General features: G+C 32.4%; 1 protein-coding gene and 1 long non-coding RNA gene across 7 annotated transcripts; one reads left to right on the top strand and one right to left on the bottom strand.

The window, feature by feature from the left end:
* Positions 1-12164: 12164 nt before the first annotated feature.
* LOC115996840 (protein CHROMATIN REMODELING 35-like) lies at positions 12165-16963 on the top strand. 5 transcript variants are annotated; one of them, XM_031236267.1, is made up of 7 exons: positions 12165-12212; positions 12468-12545; positions 13087-13619; positions 13893-14084; positions 14381-14542; positions 14808-16573; positions 16650-16963. In XM_031236267.1, exons 2-7 carry the CDS (start codon positions 12473-12475, stop codon positions 16651-16653), a joined length of 2730 nt encoding a protein of 909 aa, XP_031092127.1. In that variant the 5' UTR covers positions 12165-12212; positions 12468-12472; the 3' UTR covers positions 16654-16963. The 5 variants fall into 5 exon arrangements, with proteins under 5 accessions (XP_031092127.1, XP_031092128.1, XP_031092130.1 ...); XM_031236268.1 differs by lacking the exon at positions 12165-12212 and adding an exon at positions 12224-12359; XM_031236270.1 differs by lacking the exon at positions 12165-12212 and adding an exon at positions 12236-12309 and having other exon boundaries at positions 13899-14084.
* Positions 16964-20892: 3929 nt separating this feature from the next.
* On the bottom strand, positions 20893-23212 carry LOC115996272. 2 transcript variants are annotated; one of them, XR_004093585.1, is made up of 6 exons: positions 22663-23212; positions 22352-22547; positions 21932-21976; positions 21653-21799; positions 21375-21565; positions 20893-21291 (listed from the first exon to the last, which is right to left on the bottom strand). It is a non-coding gene; the product is annotated as an uncharacterized LOC115996272 (long non-coding RNA). The 2 variants fall into 2 exon arrangements; XR_004093584.1 differs by lacking the exon at positions 21932-21976 and having other exon boundaries at positions 22663-23211.
* Between the last annotated feature and the right edge of the window lie 2720 nt (positions 23213-25932).

Raw genomic sequence — 25932 nt, 5'->3', positions numbered from 1 at the left:
CCTACGCCATTTTTGGTGCAGCAATTTATTTTTCATTTTGCCCCTGTTTTGTTCTTGATCTTTTATATATATATATAATTTCTTTTGTATCTTTATATATATATATATATATTTACATATTTTTTTTAAAAATATTTAAACATAAATGGTATATTATTAAAAATAAATTATATCATTTGAAAAATTTCATCAAAGATGATTAAAACAAGACTAATATTAAATATAATTAAATTACATAAAGCATAATTATTTTAGTGAATAGTTGATTTGACTAATGAATAGTTGATTTGACTAATGAATAATAAATAAGACAATGTAAAATGGGTGAGAGAGTAAAATTCATTTTTTTGAGATCTACAAACTCTATTACATTGTAGTATATGTTCATACATACTTTTTTAATCTACGGTAACAAAAAGAGTCAACAATACCTTCATTAAGACTCGATCTCATCGTAGCCTCCGGGAGACTAAAATTCTTTAGTACTCGATATTATTTTAGTGACATAACCCCTCTCTCACTCTCTCTCTCTGTTCTACTCTGTTGCCCTCATGACCTAACACTCTGTTGCCCCCAACTTCTCCTCTATCTCCCCAAGTCCAAACCAAGACATTCATTTAATAAAAACCATTCTCATCTCCTAGAGAAATCATTTCTCACTCACGTACCGTTGTGCTTCGATTCTGGTCTTCTGGGTTTCAATCATTGTTGTATCTGTGACAGTGAAAATGATGGCAAGAACTGATCATCAAGAAGATGATGCGGACTACTGCTGGGATCCAAACACTTTGAGCTTTGGGAAGAGAAAGCTTTGGGAGTTGTTTAGGAGAGTGAGGAAGAGGATGATGAGGCAATCCTACTATTTCTTCCACAACCAACAAATGGCGTCTTTGATGACTATCAGTTTCAAGAAGAAGAAGAAGAGAATGAGCTTCTGCTATGACCCTTTGAGCTATGCACTCAACTTTGACAATGGCAACTTTGGCTTCTTCTGCCTGTAAAACTCCATCTCATCTCATCACCACTCTCACTTTTTTGTTTTCTTTTCTTTTTTCACTATTAAAATTGATGGAGAGAGTCTGGACTTGTTCTGCGCTCTCACTCTCACCTTAACTTCTTTTGTGCAACTGCTAATATCATTTTGTCATATCAAGCCAGGTCAAATCCATTTCGATCTCTGGTGTGGTTAGTTCAACTTAAATTTGATTATAATTTTGAGATTTCTATTCTTGGTTACAGAGCTCAGTATTTTTCTTTTAACAATAATATAAAAATTTAGTTGATGTGGCCTGAATATAATTGCAGAGAGATAATCACATCTCATTCATCTTTACTCTTTAGTGGTGTGTTTGTGTGTGTGTGTGTTTTTTTTGAAACCTGTGCTTGTGTGTTTTGAAACCATCAAAATGACTTCTGATATTTTTTTTTTAGAAAATAAGTTATTTTTAATTTTTTTTTTGTGTTTAATTGCATTTTAAATAATTATTTAGATAAGTTTGGTTCATTTTTTAAAAAATAAGTAAAATTATATAATTAAACATTTTTGTAATTAAGCGGCACTCGTTGTACACCCTCATATGAAATGTACACTCCCATGTGTAAGGGAGTGGGTTTGAGTCTGTTGACTCTTTGTCCTTCAATAGTAGGTTGAGAAAGTAGTTATAAACAGATATTACATTGTAACAGAGTCATTAGAACTCAAAAAAATATAATTAAACATTTTTAGGAAACCGGCTGCTAGTAATTTGATCAAAAATTAAATATTTCAAGAAACAATAAATTAAGCATTTCAAGAAGTCAACTTTGAGTCTTTGATGCAGATAGGAAAGGGATATAGCTTGCATTTTGCTTTTCTCTTTAATTCTTTTCATAACATGCCTCGATCCGCACAATGTTAATTCTTCTCCTACAAGCAATCAAACTTTATTTTCGAGAAATATAATTATGAAATAAGTAAAAAACAAATTATAATGTTACTAGTTCAATAACACTTACTTTAAAAATTGTTCATTATGTTTTAAAATTTGTACTTTCTTCTTAATAGTACCAACGTAATATATTGTAACATATATAAAGTTAAATACTCTATTACTTTTTTTTTAATGTAAAATATAAATGACCAAAAATAAAGAAAATTGTAATTTATAACTCTAAGATATAAGCTAATTATAAATGTCATCTCTTAATTATAAGCTAAAAAGATGAATAATTTTGTCTCAAAGTTATTTTTTTCTTACTAAAATTCATGGAATTGAAATATATACTAGGGGGCATGAGATTCTAATTCCATGTAAATGAGGGAATTTAAATTCAGCGGAATTACACTTCCCTACAACCAAACAAAAGAATTTGCTTGCCTTCAAAATTATGTGGGAATGGAATTATAATTCCCTACAACCAAACGCCCCGTCATAGTACAACTAAAATCTCAATAATATACACAACAAGGCAAATTCACAGTTTCCTATACCATAGTCTCATTGCATAACGCTGCCCTCTATGCTACTACCAGTAACTCAATTGCACATAACACACTACCAATAAAAAAGAAGAGGACAAGTACTAAAGATGAAAACATGGCAATGCTACCCAAATGAGAATTAAGAAGACTTAGAGAAATTCAAACTAAAAATAATATTTATTTAGACTATCGTGTTTAGACTAAGTTTTTAGACTAACATTATTACAAAGTTACAAACATTTATTTAAGTGACAATTATAATAAATCTCTCAAATATTATCTTGCGTTCATATAATTTGATTTACCGATTTAAATAAGCAAATTCAATATTCAATTACCTTTGCATGAATATCTCCTATATAATCTTGCATTAATATATTTTAAAATACTTATTTAAAAATAATATTGGACATTATCCATTCGCACAATGCTGGTGAAAAACTAGTATATATATGTGTGTGTTCTTGGAATTAGTATGGATGCGCAGGAAAGGAAAAGAAGAAGAAATTATATAGAGAAGTGACCCAACATTGACTTCACAATGTAAAAGCAGCAGAAAATGCTGTTTGTAATTTTGTCTAACATTAGTAGCATTTCTCTTTCAGTACACCAAAAGCTGATGATTCTTTGCCATTGTCAATACTATGAGAGCAATTTGGGATGGGGAAAACAGGACGGAGTGATGAAGCTAAGGTAGGCAATGTGGAAAAAGAGTATGTTTTTTGGTTACATCTTTTTGTCCCTCAAGCAGATCAGAGTCCGGCCTTTATTGTCATTTTATGGACAACCACCATTATCCATTCTGTCTAAAGGGAATCCAATTTCATGTGGTCCATTATATTACTAGAGCTCCTTTATGGACACTTCACTTTCAAAGATTTGTACAATACTCAACATGCTCATCACCTACAAAAAAATGATATACTTTTGATGTTAAAAATATCGTTTAATGTGATATGTTGTGATGATAGATTCTTCGTAAAATCAATAACTCTGATTTTTAATATACAATATACTAAAGAAAAAATGACACTTTTTAAGAGAAAAAAATTACATTTTTAATCCATTAATTATGAGATATAATAGACTATATCAATTAATTATTAGTATTTTCACTTTAGATCGATCTCCAAGTTAAGATTGAAGTAGTGATTTTGGTGCTTAAACTAGATAACAATGAAATATAGCTAATTAACAAACTTACAATCTAATTTAAAATCTCATTAAGACCAAATCTCGTTATACTAGTTATTGAAATGCCAAAACTCTACTTAAGTGCCAATTGTCAACTAAGGACCAAAAGTCAAAACCATGCTAATCTATATATATATATATATATATATATATATATATATATATATATAAACAAAATCCTTTAAAATGAAATCCTATTTCCCGCCCAAAATATTGTACATTAAAACAATTAAAACAATAAAATAATATTAAAAGTACAATAATATTAAAACACGAAATCCTATAACATCAAAACATTGTTATGCATTAGGATTAGTACATTGTTATAATACTTATATAAACAAAATTCTCCAAAACAAAATCATATTTCCCGCCCAAAATATTGTACATTAAAACAATTAAAACAATAAAATAATATTAAAAGTACAATAATATTAAAACACGAAATCCTATAACATCAAAACATTGTTATACATTAGGATTAGTACATTGTTATAATCTATATATATATATATATATATATATAAACAAAATCCTCCAAAACGAAATCCTATTTCCCGCCCAAAATATTGTACATTAAAACAATTAAAATAATAAAATAATATTAAAAGTACAATAATATTAAAACACGAAATCCTATAACATCAAAACATTGTTATGCATTAGGATTAGTACATTGTTATAATACTTATATAAACAAAATCCTCCAAAATGAAATCCTATTTCCCGCCCAAAATATTGTACATTAAAACAATTAAAACAATAAAATAATATTAAAAGTACAATAATATTAAAACACGAAATCCTATAACATCAAAACATTGTTATGCATTAGGATTAGTACATTGTTATAATCTATATATATATATATATATATATATAAACAAAATCCTCCAAAACGAAATCCTATTTCCCGCCCAAAATATTGTACATTAAAACAATTAAAACAATAAAATAATATTAAAAGTACAATAATATTAAAACACGAAATCCTATAACATCAAAACATTGTTATATATGCATTAGAATTAGGATTAGTACATTGTTATAATCTATATATTATATATATAAAAACAAAATCCTCCAAAACGAAATCCTATTTCCCGCCCAAAATATTGTACATTAAAACAATTAAAACAATAAAATAATAGTAAAAGTACAATAATATTAAAACACGAAATCCTATAACATCAAAACATTGTTATACATTAGGATTAGTACATTGTTATAATACTTATAAAAACAAAATCCTCCAAAACGAAATCCTATTTCCCGCCCAAAATATTGTACATTAAAACAATTAAAACAATAAAATAATATTAAAAGTACAATAATATTAAAACAAGAAATCATAAAAAAAAAAAAAAAAGAAAATGAAGCAATTGTAGGGAGACATTAATTTGATAACTGCTTACTATTTACAACTACCATATGTAACCAAACTTACTTGGTAGTACAATTTCTCATTTCTGTCATGAAGTCGGTTTAAGATCCTCCATAGGATGATTGTTCTATGTTCCGCCAGGGTGTGGAGAGTTATACTATCTTAGATGTCTTTTAAATTTGGTACGCAGACCTTTTAGCCATGAAGATATTCGCACTGTTGCAGGAGTCATTCATAATTCATTTAGGGATACGTGTTATGAATATGGATTATTAGATGATGACAAGGAGTACATTGATGGCATTATTGGTTCGAGTTACTGGGCATCCGCGTATGCTTTGCGAAGGTTATTTGTTACGCTTCTCACTTCAAGTTCACTCAGTAAGCCAGAAGTAGTTTGGAATGCCGTTTGGGAATTTCTTGCTGCGGATGCACAGGTTCAACGTCGACGTGTCTTGCAAAATCCAGGTATATCGAGCTCCAATCTATTTATTCAACTTTGTTATTTGCTTTTCATTATTTATAAATAAACTAATTTGTTATTTGTTTTTGTTTCTTTTATTTTTTTGCCTTTTAAGAGTTGATGTTATCGGATTTAGATAAAAAATAGTTTGCTCTTATGGAGTTGGAGAATTTGCTATCTTCTTGGGGAAAAAGTTTGAAAGACTTTCCAGAAATGTCAATTCCAGACAAAAGTAGCATGGGTTTGAGTGAAAACATGTTGATAGCCGAAGAGTTGGCGTATGACAAGGAATCTATGAAGACAGAGCATGAGACATTGGTAACACAATTGACCGATGAACAAAAGAATGTTTACGACTCTGTGATGAATGATATTGATTCAAATGGAGGTGGATTATTCTTTGTGTATGGTTACGGAGGAATAGGCAAGACGTTCGTGTGGAGAACGTTATCATCAAAGATAAGGAGCCGCGGTGATGTTGTTCTAAATGTTGCTTCTAGTGGAATAGCATCTTTGGTGTTGCCGGGAGGCAGAACGGCGCATTCCAGATTTGCTATACCACTTTCTTTGAACGAAGATTCCACGTGCAATATATCGCAAGGTAGTGACCTTGCTGAGCTTATAATAAGGAGCAAATTGATAATATGGGATGAAGCACCGATGACGCACAAATATTGTTTTGAGGCTTTGGACAAAACCATGAGGGACATATTGAGGTTCGCCATACCGGGTAGTGCTGAAAAGACTTTTGGTGGAAAGACAGTAGTTTTGGGCAGTGATTTTAGACAGATCCTACCTGTTATTCCGAAAGCAACAAGACCAGAAGTTGTCGGATCAACTATTAATTCTTCAATACCTGTGGACAAATTGCAAGGTATTAAGGCTGACCAAGAACTTGAGACTACGGACCTTAGCTTCAGAGAAAGATAGACATACAGTTGATTGGTTTTCAAAATGGATTGCAGACATCGGAGATGGGATTGCAGGGGTTGTAAACAATGGTTCATCTGATATCGATATTCCGGCAAGGTTTTTGTTGAAGTGTGGACACGATCCCATAGCAACTATAGTTGAGAGCACATTCCCAAGCTCGAGATATGGCATGCTTGATGAGTCGCAGCTAGAAGGCCGAGCGATCCTCTCGCCGACTTTAGATGTCGTTGATCAAATTAATCAGTACATGTGCGACATGAATACTGCAGAAGGACGAACATATTTAAGTTGTGACTCGTTGTGTAAGGCAAAATCAGGCGGTGAAAATCTATCAGAAGTGCACACTCCTGAATTCTTAAATAGTTTGAAATTGTCGGGTCTTCCTAATCATTCATTGACATTAAAGGTCGGTGCACCTGTTATGTTATTGCGAAACATAGACCACTCTCTTGGTCTTTGTAACGGAACACGGCTCACAAGATTGGCAGATCACATTGTCGAAGCAAGAATAGTTAATGGGGCACATGAAGGGACCAAAGTTCTTATCCCCGAATGTCTCTTAGTCCTTCTGATACGAGATTGCCCTTCAAGTTCCAGCGTAAACAATTCCAATTGATTCTTGCATATGCCATGACTATAAACAAAAGTCAATGCCAAACACTAACTCACGATGGGTTATTGTTAAAAAAACCGGTCTTTAGTCACGATCAATTGTATGTGGCTTTCTCCCGAGTCAGTCATCCTAATGGCCTGAAGGTGTTAGCGGTAGACGAAGATGGACAAGATTGTGTTGCGACTTCCAATGTCGTCTACAAAGAGGTTTTCAATAATGTGTAAATATAATCAATGATATTATGTTTTTTTTTTCAAAATGATAAAGTTGCTATATATCTAGACAAAAAATATATCATCTATACAAATGAATTAGGATAGCAATTTATTACTATAACTAAGTTGCCAAAGAACGAGCACATTGGGCCAATTTCTAAAAATTCCTAACAATGATATATAAAATCTCTAAAGTTACAACACCGCATGCCTACATCTACACATTAGCTATTAATTTGAGCAATTATTTACTCGAATTCAAGCAATAGTAACATCAACAAACATAAATGACCCAACTGATATCTTCACTTGCACTATATAATATTTGATGTTATAATTTAAAAAATTGTATATCCATTCAAATATTCTTAATATATTATAACAAACCCATTCCGTGCATCGCACGGGTGTAAATACTAGTAAGAGAAAATAACATTTTTGTCTTCGTATCTATATCTATACTATATATAAAAACAAAATCCTCATTTTAAACTTCCCGCCCAAAACAGTCCTACAATATTTAGGATACGATTATTTCCTATTTTTCTATTCGTTGTACAATTCTACATTACAATTCCTATTGTATCACAATTCTACATTACAATTCCTATCATACTACAATTCTATCGTAATAAGATACAACCTTATATAAATCCCTAATCCTATATTGTGAACTTTAAAAGAGAAACATAGAATGCAGTGTAATTATTCCAGACCTCTCAACTCTCAAATCTGCAAATTCTGTTGCTGCGATCAAGATATTATTTTATTTAATATTGCTCAATTGTATATTGTTTTATTTAATAAGAATAAAATCATGGTCATGTTTGGTCATATTGCTTTATTTTGTATTTATTGTTATGCATTTTTTATGTTGTTAGAATGCTGACTTTTTTTTTTTTTTGAGTTTTTTCAGCTTTTTGCTTGGTTTTTTAAATTTCATGATATTCTTTAGGGAACTTGCATCCAATTTACAAACACATGTTCAAATTCAAAGATTTTGGATCGTTAAAGGCTCCCGGAGGAGTGGATAGCAATCAAGTAATTGGTAAATTCTTCTTAAAATTTTGTTTTATACTGCACAAACTAATATTAATAATTAATTGGTAAAAAAATTAATAAAGTTTAATTGGTAACAAAATTTAATTTACCAAATTATGAGAAAAATTAAACCATTATAATTTTGAGAATAATGAAAACATATTTGGCATAATTTTATAAGAAAAAATAATTTATTAATTATTATTTACACCAATAATAATAATTCAAATACTTATCTATACTTCTATATCTATACTACTATTAATAAATATGAAATAATCCTTTTTGAAATTTCCCGCCCAAATAATAGTAAAGATAAAATGAAAAAGAAAACTGATTTTACTAATTGATTGAAAATATAAAAAGATTCTAACGAAAAAAGAAATGAAAATTAGGCAAATTGAAAAGGAAAATGGCATTACTAATTGACTGAAAATTATTTTTAAAGAACTTTTAAAAAAGTTAATTACACTTTCCTTTTGAAAACTTTAAATTATTTAAACTTGAAAAAAATTAATTAAACATGGATTGTTAGATTATTTATAATAATTACAATTAATTCATTCAAATATCGAGGATGAAGAAAAAACTAAATGCGATTATACTTAAATCATAAAAGTATAATTACACTTACACATATATTAGTGTAATTGACTATTAATAATTGCCTAATCTATACTATCTATACTATATATAAAAATAAAATCCTCACTTTAAGCTTCCCGCCCATAACAGTCCTACAATAATTAGGATGCGATTATTTCCTATTTTCCTATTCGTTGTACAATTCTACATTACAATTCCTATCATACTACAATTCTATCGTAATAAGATACATCCTTATATAAATCTCTAATCCTATATTGTGAACTTTAAAAGTGTTGGCAATGTGTGTGTGTGTATATATATATATATATATATATATATATATATATATATATATATAATCACCATTTGTCAATTTAATTAATAATGTATCTAATAAAAATATTTAGGAGATTAGATAGAAAATAATTAAGTAATAAATATGTTTAGGAAAGTAGATATATTTTGTTAACTAAAAATAAAGAGTTTCCTAATAAAATAAGTCTTAAATATTTTGTAAAAAAGAGCTTGATCAATATTGATCGTTTTTTTTTAATGATGTGTCATCTTCTCATTCACCACCGTTGTATAACATCTATACATCGGCGGTGCATCAAATATTAATCCTATTGTTTTTAATAATAGTATAGACTCGTATTTTCACCCGTGCGATGCACGGAATGGATTTGTTATAATATATTAAGAATATTTGGATCAATATATAATTATATAAATTATATATCAAATATTATATATTCAGCATACAACATAAAGCATTGTGTGATAGTGGGTAGAAACCTTGAGGTGAGACCATTCAAGCATATAAGCATGGTTCGAGCTTGTTTCTATGCTCTCAAAATTCAAATCATCATAATGGCATCAAGCAATAAACAAAAATATATCAGAATATATGAATCATATATCTAAACTGTTAATCCAAACTTCACTCCAGATTACCAAATGGAGTGTATGGCTTTTTGGAATGATGCCCATCTAAACTGTTGAAATGTGACGTCCATAACCGTTGATTAGCAGACTACTCATACTTCATATTTCATCAAAGTATCCGTTTCTTATGATATTATGATTTATAACATATAAGAATTGACAAATAAACTATAGTATGACTCTTCCTTGCATGCAACAAATATCACAAAAATTCAGTGTTCTAAAATAAGTGTATAAATGCAATATGTAGATAATTTGCATTGCATTATATATCATTAATTTAATTACTTGTCGGTTAGTTATTGCAAGATCTTAAGGTACACTTATATTTTGATATTCAGTAAGTATAACTATATTAGAGAAAAATTCACCTTGGAGTAATGGGATAATCAGTTGAGTGATTATTGGTTGACCGTAGAGCGTTGATATTCTCTGCACAAATAATTGTTGGAAAAAAATAACATAAAATGGCATTTTAGTGGTTATTAGTAGTTAGATGAAAAGTTTGATATATTGTACGATAAAAAAGGATAATGGGTGAATGAGAAATTGGTTCTCAAAGTTGGCCAATTTGATTTAGAAAAATTGAGAGAAAAAAGCTTTCAAGTACCTTTTGTCCCACATTGGTTTGGGAAGTGGGTTTACTGTATTATTACGATTAGTAATTTTAATCTAGAGTTGTATTACGAATAGGAACGTAGGTAAGAATATATTTTATTAGGAATTTTATTACTATATTTCAATGTACAATTGTATTACCAATAGGAATTGTAGTACCATATTTTAAATTATATATATATATTCACAATACACTGTGATATATATTCACAGTGTATTGTGAACTGTGAATATATATTCGCATTATATTCGCAGTACAATGCGAATATATATTCACAGACACTTTGTGAATGTATATATATCAAAAAAAAAAAAAAAAAAAAAAAAGAAGAAGAAGAAGAAGAAGAAAAGTCCGCGGGGATCACCAACCCGCGCCGGGCGGGTTAGGGTTACATGAACCCTAGCCCGCGGGCCTAATGGGCCGGCCTACAAAAGCCTGCCAAGAATTAGGCCCGCGGTGGGGCAGACCTAATGGGGCGGATTGGCCTGCTTTGATAGTACTAGTATTGAGCTTCAGTAAGTTGAGAAAGTAGTCAAAAAATAATATTAATATTAATAATAACGCATCATGCCTTATTTAGTTATGTGGTCCCCCTTTGTGCATTTTTTATCTAATTACTTTCAAGACAACAACACCTTCACAATATTTACTTTTACAGCTCACATTTGTTTTCTTGGTACCGCATTGCCCCACTATTAAACACTTTCTAAACCCACACGTTAACGATCTTTTCTACGCTTTTGGTGTCTATACTAGCCTCTTTTTCCAACCCCACATTTTCCCCTTTGTCCACAATCCACCGCTTGTGCAACACCGTAAACCCTAGGTCGAGCCCTGTTCTGAAAAGGAGGTTTTTCCACCCTGAACTCCGATGACCTACTTCGCTTTCCCCTGCCACACCCAGTGATTCATTCACAATTTTCCACTTTACCCATGCCGCCTAATCTTCTAGCAACAAACAAAAAAAAGAGGGGTAATACACATACCTATTTTACTCAACGCTCTCCGTTTGCTGCGTCTTGGGGGTGCATCGGCCATGGCTTCGATTGGGGATACAACGGGTGCACTTGGAATTCTTGTGTGGTGAATGGAGATTTTTATCAAGTCAATGCAAAAGGTAATGTTGTGAACTATGAAAGGAAACTAAAGAGAATGGAGTCTCGTTTCACGAGGTTTTCATCGAAAAGGCTTGCATTATCGACTTATTTTTACTTTTTTACCTTCCTTACACAGCTTATTTCTTCCGTTATTGCACTTCACTTGCGGATTTTACTCATCCCAATTGTGCAATCACAATCATAGATCTTAATAATTGAATGGTTGACAATAGTCTACACTTCTCATATGGGATATTGTCCTCACCGAACTTTACCTATATATATATATATATATATATATATATATATATATATATATATATATATATATTATTGGGACATTGTAGTAAATTAATTCATATAATCAAAAATATACGGAATAACCGAGTAACTCTTAACCAAACAATGTAATAATATATTCTCATAATCCAAACCAATGTAGGTAATCTTACCTTCTCAACATCTCCATTACCTTTCAAGATGTAATTCTATTAAAGTAATCTCATATTTCATGAACCAAACACTCTGAATATTTCTATTTTACTCTTAAAAATACCACTCGGTATAAAATTCTATATATATTATTCTGCATATTTCAGATTTCAGAATATCATTTGACTTAAGAGTGGCAGTGTGGCACAGCCCATTGAGCCATCCAGGTAATTTATGCAGTCAACCGGCGTCCATATTCCTCTTTTCTCAGTCTCTTCCTCTACTTACATGCCCACAAACCATGCACTGATTTCCTTTTTGGAAGCTAGGGTTTTAATTACTCTGTAACAATTGTGTAAATATCTTTGCATGATGTTAGTTTTTTGTTTCAAAGTTATGCTATTACAAAGAAGTGCGTGTTTCGTGTAGATTTTCATAGCCCCAATTTCATTAATCTCACTAACTTTCTGTTGAATTTTTAGTGATCATGGGAGCTTCAGGTTCGGAAGGCTTCGGGAGCATTTATCCTACCCCAATTGCAGCAAGGTTTCCGGCCGTGGGTATGTCTTCGTTTTGTTTATTGTTTTTGGGTATTTGTTTTCGTCTTGAAGAAACTTGACTGCAATGTTAATTGGGATTTTTTGAGTTCAGTAGAAATCTTGAATCCGTAAAACAAATGAAAATCATTAGGAAGTAATCTTTGTTCAAATGTTAATGGCGATTGCTTTTTATTTAAAAAAAAAAATTGCTTGCCTCTTCTGGTATTTATATATCTGCAGTTCTTTAAACTTTCTGAAACAGTTGAGCTACTGAATGTATGTCATGTAGTGTGATCCTCTCTTTCTTCTACTTATTTAGATGTTTCCTTTTCTGATTTTGTTCCCTTACTCCCTGTACACATCACTATGTATTAACACATGGACTATCAATGAGGGTTTGACATTGAATCTGATATTGGTTGCTTTAGCCTGCTACATTTGTATGGTAAAAACTTGGATGGTGGAATACAGTTGAAGAGTAAATGCTTTCTCAAATAGAGTTTAAATTTTGATTTTATTCCCAAATCTCATCATACATTTATTATTTCATTTTTTGAAACAGATTCTTTTCCCAATCGAAGGAAAAGGTTGAAAACCAATGAAGCTCCAATTAACCAAATACCTTCTTTATGTTGGCGCGAAGAACTTGAAGAGAGACTCCTAAAACGCTCTTCAGGAATTTTGGACTATTCTGATCCCTATTCTATGTCCAATTTATGGGGAAGTTTGGAATGTGGAAAGTATGGGAGCGTGACAAAAGAAATTGAGGAGCTTATGGCTCAAAGCAGACGCTGCATAGATTCATGCTATGCAAGGGATCCTACACTTCCCTATAAATTCCTAGAGTTGGAAAAGAACCACACCACAGAGTATAAGGGAGACCAGTCTGCAACTGCTGTAATTGATTTGGAGGATGAGCATGTTGCAAGAAATGTTCCAGTTGCTCGCTTTGTTCCTCCTGCACAGCTTGTCCCATCAGCTGGCCCTCTTCTTATCCTTGATTCAGATGATGAAGACAACAAAAAGCCTAATTGTACATTGCAGGGAGTCCTCTCCATTAATACTGTCGGAGGCTCTTATTTGAAAGATCATTTGGTAAGTATATTCAATGTATATTAATCTATGCAAGTCTTCTTGTGGCGGATAACAGAACAAAGCTGTAAGCCCTTTAATCTTTTGTATTTGATTTTTGGGAAGAATATAAGCTTATGAAGAATAGTGGCCCATTAGGATATGTGTGTGCAAAGGCTCTTGCATCAATTTTAATTATTTTGGATTATCCAATTCAATTGCTTTCTCTATATTATGTGAATACATGTGTGTGTGTATGTTCTCTTCTTACGTGTTTGCTATAATTACCTGACATAGTTGCAGGATTCACCTGGAACCAAAACACCTAAAGGAAGTGCAAATCTTGCTTTTCAAACTGAAAAAATTAAAGACAAAGGTGTGTATGTTGGTGTGGAGGATGATTCAGAAACAGAAGATGGAAATGATGCTAATTTTGATGGCTTGGATGATATATGGAATGAGATGTCATTTGCTATAGAATGCTCTAAGGTACAGTTGTTTTATTCTTTACTCAACTACACCAAAAACTCTTCTTTTTTTCTTTTTCCCCTATAATCTGCATTTATTATCTTTTGAGTAGTTCTTGATTTAAGATTTTTAGGCACAGTACTTCAATATAATTGTATATCACATGAATTTCTCATGATGACCTTTTCATTTCTCTATCTTGTATTTTTGTGTCTTACTTTACATTCCTTTTTGTGTGTTTGTGTTGCATGCTAGAATAAACTTATACACTGGTTTATTCCTGTGCTGTTAGATTGAAGTTTCCTAATGTCAAATAGGATGTTACTGTGGATGCTTCTTCTAACAAGGACAAAGCTGAAGATGAAGATGAAGAGTGTGAGCATTCTTTCATCTTAAAAGAGGATATTGGCTATGTATGTCGTATTTGTGGAGTTATAAAGAAAAGCATCGAAAGCATCATCGACTACCAGTATTCAAAGGTGTGGTCTTATCTAATCCATCTATCCTTTCCTTTTGGGCCTTTTTCCATATATTTTGCCACGATAATACCCAAAATGTTTCATCGATATGCCATAATTCTCAAATTGGTACTCGACTATCAATTCATCCAAAATGGTCCATCGACTATGTAAATTTTACTCAATTTAATCCTTTGGTATAAGTAACGGAGGATTAAATTTTATATATTTGTTTCCTTTTAAAACTTAGATTTCTTTAACTGAAGTGCTTTTTGTCTTCATTTAGAGTGCTAAGAATGCAAGAACATATCGATACGAAGGTCGAACAACCAAGGATTCAGGGCCAAGTGAAAATCTTTTTGAGCCCAACAAACCGTCGCATGAATTTGAATTAGCTGAAATTTCTGCTCATCCAAGGCACAAAAAGCAGATGAAACCCCACCAAGTTGAGGGATTCAATTTTTTGCTAAACAACTTGGTGACGGATAACCCAGGGGGGTGTATAATGGCCCATGCTCCTGGATCAGGGAAGACCTTTATGATCATAAGCTTCCTGCAAAGTTTCATGGCTAAGTATCCATTTGCTAGGCCTTTGGTTGTGCTACCAAGAGGAATCCTGGGCACATGGAAGAAAGAATTTCTTAGGTGGCAAGTGGAAGATATTCCTCTTTATGATTTTTACTCTGTAAAAGCAGATAATCGAGCCCAACAATTAGAAGTTCTAAAGCAATGGGCTGGAGAAAGGAGTGTTCTGTTTCTAGGCTACAAACAGTTCTCAGTAATAGTGTGTGACAATGAAGCAAGTAGAGCTGCTGTTGCTTGCCAGGAGATTTTGTTGAAAGTCCCGTCAATTCTCATTTTGGATGAGGGTCATACGCCAAGGAACCAGGATACTGATGTTTTGACTTCATTGGAAAAGGTGCAGACACCTCGTAAGGTTGTGCTGTCTGGCACTCTTTACCAAAATCATGTTAAAGAGGTGTTTAATATTTTGAACCTTGTTCGTCCAAAGTTTCTGAAGTTGGAAGATTCTAAAGCAATCAAGAGACGGATATTGAGCAGAGCAGAAATTTCAAGCAAAAGGAACCTAATAAAGAAAGGCTCAGATAATGAATTCTTCGAGTTAGTGGAGCACACACTCCTGAAAGATGAGAATGTAACGAGGAAGGCTACAGTTATACAAGATCTGAGGGAGATGACAAGAAAAGTTCTTCATTATTACAAGGGAGACTTTCTGGAAGAACTTCCAGGACTCGTGGATTTCACAGTCATCCTAAAGCTTCATCCGAAACAGAAAATTGAAGTTGCTGGGTTAAAGAACTTGCGAAGAAAATTCAAAATAAGTGCTGAAGGAAGTGCATTATATGTGCACCCACAGTTGAAGAGTCTCTCAAAAACCTCTGTTAAAGAAAGGATTGATGAAGAGAAAATTGATATGATTGTGGATAATTTGGAGTTACGAGAGGGAGTGAAAGCTAAGTTCTTTTTAAATCTTCTGGCATTGTGCGAATCACACAAGGAAAAACTCCTTGTATTTAGTCAGTACCTATTGCCTTTGAAGTTCCTGGAGAGATTGACCATAAAGTTTAAGGGTTATTGTCTTGGAAAGGAAATTTTCATGATTACGGGAGATTCAGATAATGAAGTGAGGGAATCTTCAATGGAGCGGTTCAACACATCAGCAGATGCACGTGTTTTCTTCGGTTCCATCAAAGCCTGTGGTGAGGGAATATCACTTGTGGGGGCATCCCGTATTATCATATTGGATGTACACTTGAACCCTTCGGTAACTCGCCAGGCAATAGGACGTGCATTCCGGCCTGGTCAGGAGAAGAAAGTATACACCTATAGATTGGTGGCATCTAGTACACCAGAAGAGGAAGACCATACAACCTGTTTCAGAAAGGAATCTATAGCAAAGATGTGGTTCGAGTGGAACCAATACTATGGTCTTGACGATTATGAAATGGAGAAGATGGATCCAAAGCAATGTGGTGATGAATTTCTGGAAACAGCACGGTTTTCTGATGACATCGTTGGTCTCTACAAAAGGTAAGTGATAATGCATTCTGGTTGAGTCACTACTGTTTTTCCACATTCTATTGACTCTCTTTGTTTCTCTTTCCAGATAAAATGTAAGAAAACAGTAATGTTGACTGTGGCTTTGTCCTCCTAGGAGACTTGGAGTGGAAAGCAGGGTTTGCACGATGTGTTTGTATGCAGTTACTTTACTGATCCTAGGTTTGTTGTAGACTTGTAGTTTGATTATCTTATCATTTCATTTGTAATGTATGTAGAACACTGGATCCCTAGGTTCATGTTTTTGGATGTTAGTGTTTTTCTTGTGACCCCAAACTACCCTTTCTTCAATTCTACTATTCTTTTATGCTGCTGTACTTTGAGATTTACCCAAATTGATTAGCTATGCTATGCATTTAAATATGATTTTTTCCAGATAAATGACAAGTTTTGATGGGTCAAAAGTGCCAAGCTGATCTCTTGTTCATTATGTTATACGGAGTAGTTGATTGGCCTCTGGAGTTTCTGAAGTTTATGTGTATTACCCAATTCAGTCCAAAACGTACTTGGGAAATGTTTTTGGTGGGCATTAAATTTTCTCAATTATGGGAAATATATCATGTACATTTGTAATTGTGAATAGCTTTTTATTGAATCATAGGCTATTGCGTTTCAAAATTTAATTGAAGTAATTTCCTAATCTTGACCATTTGTGTTTCAGTTTTCATGTCTTGCTTTGGGTGATTGGATATTAATGTGTTGGAGTGATATACGAATTACTTGTTAAGTTTAAGAGAAGTCGAGATTTTATATTACTACAACATGACACAATAAGCTAACATATTTGTAATGTTCTTAATTTTTGAGTTAATACCATTTAGGGTCTTTCGAGTATAGTAGTTTTGTCACGTTTAGTTCTAAACTTTTAAATTGATCACCCATGGTCTTTTAATTTTCAAAAGTCTGCAACATATAAGGCAAAAGGAAAAGACGGTTATGTTTGGCAAATGTAGCTAAAAAGGTAATTAATAGCTAAAAAATAGTTGAAAGTTGACATGGGGATTAACAAGAAGTTGACTTGGAGAAGAGAAGTTGTAGCTGCAGAGTATGGGATTTGATTGGAATCCCTTGTAAACATGCAGTGTCTGCCATTTGGTTGAAACATGGCAATGGACCAATTTTTTATTATGTGCATTCATGCTACAGAACAGACACCTATATGAAGATCTATGCAAGTTCAATAAAGCCAATGACAAGTCTGGAAGAATGGCCTTTAAGTGACATGGATCCCTCTCTACCACCTCAGTATACTACTAGACCTGGGAGACCCAAGAAGCTAAGGAAAAGAAGTGTTTGTGAGCTTTCAAAAGATGGAGAAAAAGTTGCTAGGACACATATCAAGCTACATTATACAAAATGTAGAAAATCAAGGCATAATGCAAGAACATGTCCATTAAACCTACCCAATTTACAAAAATAGGTATTTCATTTGTTTATTCAATACTCAATGTTCAAAATTTGCATAACACAGTACTTAAATTGACATTTTATTTCATTTGTTTTGTTACAGAAATCAAGGAAAATGTATGAAGTAATTCACATGTACTAACTGAAGAAGCACAAGCTGTCATTGATGAAGTTGTAGGCCATCTTCAGAACACAGTGGTGAGTATTTAACTAACTGCTTTTAATCATATTATTTTCTAATTATAATTTAGTGTACATTGCAAATGCTTCAAAGTGAACATATGGAAGGAGATGATAGTGCTTTTGTGGAAGTGGATTTTTGACACAAGATGGTGTTGACTTTGGCCTATTTAGAGAATTCACACCTATTGAAATAGAGCCAACCCCACAAAGAAGAAATTAGTAGCTTCAAAACCAGATCAAGATGTGAACTATTATGTTAAATTTTCATTGCCTTTTTTTTTTTTTGAGATGTTGACTGTTTTTTTTTTTTTTTTTTGGTTAATATAGGCAATTGATACCTTTTGACAGTATTTTAACAGTGCAGTGTAATTTTTTTCCTCATCTATGAAAGCGAAACTGAAAATGTCATTTAGAGTACTAATTGGTATATCATGATGCATAGACAATACTGGCTATTGAATAATGATTTTGCATTCTGTGTCTAATGCTGGAGCTGGGATGAATCTTCTTCAGGTTCTCATTTTCATGGTTGATAGTCTATATACTTGTTGGGACAATATAATAAACTCATGTTTGATGAAATTTAAGAGGGATGGTAAATATATTTAACATGGATGATGTCTTGCTAATTGCTATTCTATTCTAATCTAATCTTATAATAAGATGGTTGGAGATTCCAATTGTGTAAATGTTTTCTTTCAATTAAACTCAAGTTATTGGTGGATATAACAACCAAGATTGTAAGAGTTCACCAAATGGATAAAAAAATTCATTAACTGTGAACTTGAAACAACAATAGCTAAAACTACAAACATTGCCATTACATTAATTGCATCAAACTTACTTCACCATATTTTTTTGACATTTTAAGCAACACAATACCAAACACAACTATTGCTACAACTAGATACTTTTTCTCCCTGCTCTTAAGCTTCCACTGAGCTTCATTGCCAACTCTTGCCTCCCCGTTTTTAAGCTTCATCTCAAGTCTACTAATTTCTTCTTATTGCCGATTTAGTCTTTTTAGTAATCTCGGAATAATTTTCTTTGCCCTCTTACAAATTGGAGGATCAAACAACTCCATATATCCACGACCTCCATTGTTTTGCAATTAAATTACAAATCACATTACAAATTTCACTTAATTTTTTTAAAAGAAAGAAATATTGATGAAATAATTTCTTACCCCATTATTTTGACACTGCCAAAACCTCTGAACTGGGTTATCATTTGTCCATGATGTGCGTAGCTTGACTTCGTGGCCACAATAGCAATGTTTTACTGGAATACATTCACCAAATTCATAGTAACTCTGATGGCTAGAAGAAGATGAAATTGACATTTATTAGGATTGTCTTGTTAGGGTTAACATAGATAAATAAAAGAAAGGGAGAGGAAGAAACGAAATGAACGAGAGAGAAAGAAGGTGAGGGGAAGAAAGAAATAAAGAGGAAGAAGCTTGTGTTGTCTTCTTATGGCTTAGTGAGAAATAGAAATGCGAGATGAAGACAGTGAGAAAAGGGAGAAAGTGAAAATAAAAAGAAAACCAGAAGGTCAGGCGCGCCTCAAGCAACCTAGTTGGTTGAACGGTTAACTTATCAACCTTAAGTTATAATTGTGACTAAAAGCATCTCAAATGGAGATTGATAGGGTTATAGGGCGACCCACTTGATCTACGAAGCTTAACCTCAATAGTGCACTTTCTGGTCATAATGCACTTCCCGACCATAATGCATTTCCTGACCATAATGTATTACCCAATCGTAATGCACTCACCGAGCACAACCTACTTCCCAGTTTCATGTACTAATCCTCTAATAGACCTCCTTGTCTTATTTATTAATAGGGATTCGGTCTCATTAATTAGTAGACCTCTCGGTGTCATTGTTACTAAACCTATCGGTGTCATTGTGAACAATGTTGTGTCAAATATGGCACAATACCTCTCCACTTTCAAATCTGCAAATTCTGTTGCTGCGATCAAGATATTGTTTTATTTAATATTGCTCAATTGTATATTGTTTTATTTAATAGGAATAAAACCATGGTCATGTTTGGTCATATTGCTTTATTTTGTATTCATTGTTATGCATTTTTTATGTTGTTAGAATGCCGCCTTTTTTTTTTTTTTGAGTTTTTTCAGCTTTTTGCTTGGTTTTTTAAATTTCATGATCTTTTTTAGGGAACTTGCATCCATTTACAAACACACACTACACCAAAAAGGTTATTTAGTGGCGGTTAATTTGTTATTTAGAGGCGGTTCAAAACCGCCACTAAACTATTTAGAGGCGGTTCTTCAACCGTGTCTAAATAGTGTGTCGCGAAGGATTTAGAGGCGGTTTTAGATAAGTGTGGGAATTAATGGATTTAGCGACGGTTTTTAATGCATTTAGCGGCGGTTTTGCAACCGCCTCTAATAATTAATTATTTTTGTTTAGCGTTTAGCGACACTTACCTAACCGCCACGAAATATGATATTTATTTTTACTTTAAATATTAGCGGCGGTTATAAAACCGCCTCTAAATTATGCTTTAATTTTTAAATTATTTCTTATTTAATTGCAGTGACATTTTTGAATTGCCATTAAAAATTTTCATTGTATTTTACTTTTTATTTTTATGATCCCGTAAATCTCTACATTCAAGTTTCATTGCAACCACAAACAAACTTTATATATACATTCAACTGAAAAGAAAATCAATTGTAACAAATATTTGTCAAATAATATAAAAAAATATTCATGTACAACCGTCTACATATTAATTGAACTGCATACATAATTGAAAAGTATGTTTACATGAAAAATATAAAGCAACATAATAGTTTATTCAATATGACTGTTTCATGCAAAAGGAAATTGCCTATTTACATCATCACTAGATGATAGAATATCATTTTCACTCTCATTGAGAATTGATAGTCATGACTTTTCCTTGTGGTATTTTGAATCTTCAAAGACTCAAACAACTCAGGAGCTTGGAAAGCATGGCACTAGTGGTATGTATTGATTGAAATGCTACCATGTACCGCCAGAGCTAATTTCTTCATTTTTGCTTTCCTCTGAATAGCTCATATAACATTATGTTTCACAACCTTCAGCCTGGATAACCAACAAACAATATCATAAACTCAGTTTTTTCAAATGATTATAGAAAACAAGCTTTCGTAAGACAAATGAAATACCTCAGCATACCGAATCTGATCACTGAAATCATTACCATCATCTTCTGAGATTTCATTGATTACTAGATCATTCTGCATTAGTTTAACCCGTTTTCCAAACATAGTGAGAGTGAGAGCAATTCTTCTTGCTTCAACATTGTGATTATTTTATCAAAATTGGTTCCTCACTATTGCGAACGAGTAGCGGCAGCCTGAAAAAGAGTTACAAAAAGGGAAAATGAGATTATCGTAAAGCAATGAAAATGAAATGTACCAAGTAGAGCAACAAATTGGTAAACCTGTATAACTGGCCCATCAGCAAGTGGATCAAAATAAGGAACTCCTAGCTCAATTACATCTGAACCACAAGAATCAAGTATTTTAAAAACTTCTGCAATGGTTACTAGGTTTGGATTGTCCGCCGTGATGTATGGAATCAATGCCACCTTAGAGAATGTAATTGGAGTTGTCAAAACAAAAATAAGCTTGTAAACATAATAGGAAGTTAACAAATTCAACATAATAGGAAACAAAACAGATCACCAATGTATATACTAGAAGATGGTAAATCACAACACCTTAACATTAAATCCAAAACTGTCCAATATGTAAGCAAACTCCACCTGGGCAACAAAGTAATGAAAGTATAGAACATTTTCTTAAAATTCTGAAGTGGCATTTACATCAAAATGTGGAGAATCATTGTATCATTTACTCAAAGTTTTCCCTTTTTTATCTCTCACGAATTCAAAACCAAAAGTATCCTATAGTATGACACTTGAAATTGTAATCTTTGGCTGACATGAGTTTATCATAGCCATGTAACAGGGAAATATGACATTGAGCTCCCATAATATCAATCAATAGTTAATTGTATTTTAAAATTTTCTGATAATGGTGAAATAACAATGAATAAAACACGGAATCAAATAGGGCTATGACTTGAAATGATTGCATTTTTGCACAATAAAATGTAGTAATAAATAGAGAAGCCTAACCTCTTCAACAGCCTTTTCTCGCAAGCGCTCAGAAAACCTCAACGCCTTGATCTCCGCTTGAGTCTCAGACGATTCCTGGTCCTTGTCTGCACAAGTCAACAAAAAATAAAATGCCACCACATCAATCAAACACAAACCAGAGAACACCTAAACTCGCCGTATTCAAACCGAATCACACTGGATTCCCAATCCTTGTCTGCACAGGTCAACAAAAAATAAAATGTCACCACATTAATCAAACACAAACCAGAGAACACCTAAACTCGCCGTATTCAAACCGAATCACACTGGATCCAGCTGACATTACTGACCTCTGACTTCGTTCTCGAGTCGATTGAGCTTCACTTTCACTGGATCTGAGCCGTGCAACAGATTTATGAACTTCGAGATTCGAGCTCACCAACGCTCTCCTCATGGCCGTCTTCCCTTCCTTGAAGGACGCCGACACCGTCAGTTGCAGCGTCGTAGCCTCCGCCGTGGCAGGCCGCACATTGCTCCCATTCTCGCTGGAGCTCACTTCCGTCGCCATCACACTCCTCTCACCGGAAACCTCCGCCATCTTTGATATACTACCTTATCTCTTCTCTCGCATCAAATTCCTCCTTCTCGCCCAACGCAATACTCAAAAACACAAAACACCAAATAGTGATTACATAATAGGGAGACAGAAACAGAGAGATAAACAGAGAGAGAAAGAGAGAGAGAGAGAGAGATCAATGTGTGAGTGCAAAGAAATTGCCGGTGAACTCTGCTACAATCGCTACCTCAGACATTTGGGCGAAGAGAAAGAGTGAGAGAGAGAGAATAATGAGGTTTAAATTAGGGTTCGAAGGTAGGGAGGGAAGGAGGAGACGGGTTAAGAGTAATTTTTTATGATTTAACGGAGGAGAATGGATAATAATATAATATATAATAAGAGGAAGTTAGCCACTCATTTTTAGTGACTTTATATAACCGCCACTAAACACTTATTTAGTGGCGGTTATAATAAACCGTCGCTAATATTTTGTTGCTAAATGACTGAATTTTTGTAGTGACATGTTCAAATTCAAAGACTTTGGATCGTTAAAGGCTCCCGGAGGAGTGGATAGCAATCAGCTAATTGGTAAATTCTTCTTAAAATTTTGTTCTATACTGCACAAACTAATATTATTAATTAATTGGTAAAAAAAATTAATAAAGTTTAATTGGTAACAAAATTTAATTTACCAAATTATGAGAAAAATTAAACCATTATAATTGTGAGAATAATGAAAACAAATTCGGCCTAATTTTATAAGAAAAATAATTTATTAATTATTATTTACACCAATAATAATAATTCAAATACTTATCTATACTTCTATGTCTATACTACTATTAATAAATATAAAATAATCCTTTGTGAAATTTTCCGCCCAAACAATAGTAAAGATAAAATGAAAAAGAAAACTGATTTTACTAATTGATTGAAAATATAAAAAGATTCTAACGAAAAAAGAAATGAAAATTAGGCAAATTGAAAAGGAAAAGGGTTTTACTAATTGACTAAAAATTATTTTTAAAAAACTTTTAAAAAAGTTAATTACACTTTCATTTTGAAAACTCTAAATTATTTAAACTGGAAAAAAATTAATTAAACATGGGTTGATAGATTATTTATAATAATTACAATTAATTCATTCAAATATCGAGGATGAAGAAAAAACTAAATGCGATACACTGAACATGAATATACTTAAATTATAAAAGTATAATTACACTTACACATATATTAGTGTAATTGACTATTAATAATTGCCTAATAATTATTATGATAATTAAACTAAACATTAGTTGTTGAATTTATTTTTAAATAATTATAATTAAATTATTTCTAATTTTTCCCATATTTATTTTAGTAATAATATAATTACATAAGTCATATTACATATTGATCTTTTTAAGATAATTGTAGACAAACAAGTCATATATTATTCAATTAATTGAGTAATACTTTTGCGTATGCACTAATCTTATAATCAAATAAATGTACATGTTCAATATTAAAATTTTTTATAATTTTATCTTTATTTTATTATCTAAATATATAATAAAAAATTTATCTGTGCATCGCAGGGGTAATTGGACAATTATTTGCTCTAATTCAAGTAAGGAAAACATCAGAAAACATAATCGGTCCAACAAATTTCATCAATTACGCTATATAATATTTGATGTTATAATTTATATAATTGTATATTGATCCAAATATTCTTAAAATATTATAGCAAATCCATTCTGTGCAACGCACGGACGAAAATACTAGTTTATACAAAAGAATTATTGTAGTCTCGCTCTCAATTACTTATATAAGCGACACTTGAATATTTTTGTTCATTAATTTGTTAAGGAAGACTTTAATGATTTAAAAGAGTAATATAATTTGTTCCCATATTGAGTAAAAAACCATGCACATGCAATGTAAATGTGATCAAATTTAATTAGAGTTTCTACCATTCAGTAGGGGCAATTGTTATGCCGTGGACCCAGGTCCACCTTGCAAGGTGGATTTGTGTCTACATTCACATACATTATACTCTATATTCACATACATTATACTCTACATTCACACTTTGTAAACTCCACATTTACATACACTATACTCTACATTCACACTTTGTAAACTCTACATTCACACATTACATGATTATATGATACTCTACATTCACACTTTGTAAACTCTACATTCACACATTACATGATTATATGATACTCTACATTCACACTTTGTAAACTCCACATTCACACATTCTAAGATTATATGTTTAGTAACTATATTACCACTGTTATGCATTCACACATTCAAAACTCTATATTCGCAGGTCCTATACTCCATATTCACAACTTGAAAACTTCACATTCACACATTACAGGGCTACAAGTTGCTAGAACTTCTTAACTCTATTACAGATTCACACATGCATAACTCTACATTCACGATTTCTATACTCTATATTCACAATTTGAAACCTTCACATTCACACATTTCTGGGCAACTCTACATTCACACAATCATAACTGTACATTCACAATTCCTATACTCTACATTCACACTTTGAAACCTCTACATTCACACATTTTTGGACAACTCTATATTCAGCAATATGTTTACTAATTTAAAAAAAAAAAAGAAAAAAAAGAGACAAAAACGATGTAGTTTTGGATCCAGGTCCACCTTGCAAGGTGGACCTGGGTCCACAGCATAATTTGCCCAGTAGGGGTGGAAATAGGCTAGGCCGAGTCGGGCTTTAGAAAATTAGGCCTGGGCCTGCGATGAAAATCTAAAGCCTGAGCTTGGGCCTGAGCCTGTATGTAGGCTTTTTTTTATGCTCAAGCCTGAGCCTACAGTTGACTTGGCCTAGCCTGAAGCCTTTTTAAAAGCCTATTTAACATAAGGCCTTTAAAAAGGCTTCAAAATATAGATCCTAAATAGGCTTTAAACCTATTTAAGACCTACATTTTAAAGCCTTTTAAAGTATACATGTACAAATTTGCAAAAAATATCTAAGTTCATATTTCATAATACAATATCTAACACCACAAGTTATATATATATATAT

The sequence above is a fragment of the Ipomoea triloba genome, chromosome 11 (genome assembly GCF_003576645.1).
Source record: "Ipomoea triloba cultivar NCNSP0323 chromosome 11, ASM357664v1".
NCBI classification, from domain to species: Eukaryota; Viridiplantae; Streptophyta; class Magnoliopsida; order Solanales; family Convolvulaceae; genus Ipomoea; species Ipomoea triloba.
The sequence above is the reverse complement of the archived record's forward strand: the minus strand, read 5'-3'. Positions and strand labels throughout refer to the sequence as shown.

What these genes read in the sequence shown, in the direction of transcription:
- LOC115996840 (XM_031236266.1), top strand. An exon ending in CTTATTTGAAAGATCATTTG is followed by an intron (nt 13,620 to 13,892) that starts GTAAGTATATTC and finishes TACCTGACATAG; the next exon opens with TTGCAGGATTCACCTGGAAC. An exon ending in TTGCTATAGAATGCTCTAAG is followed by an intron (nt 14,085 to 14,380) that starts GTACAGTTGTTT and finishes AATGTCAAATAG; the next exon opens with GATGTTACTGTGGATGCTTC.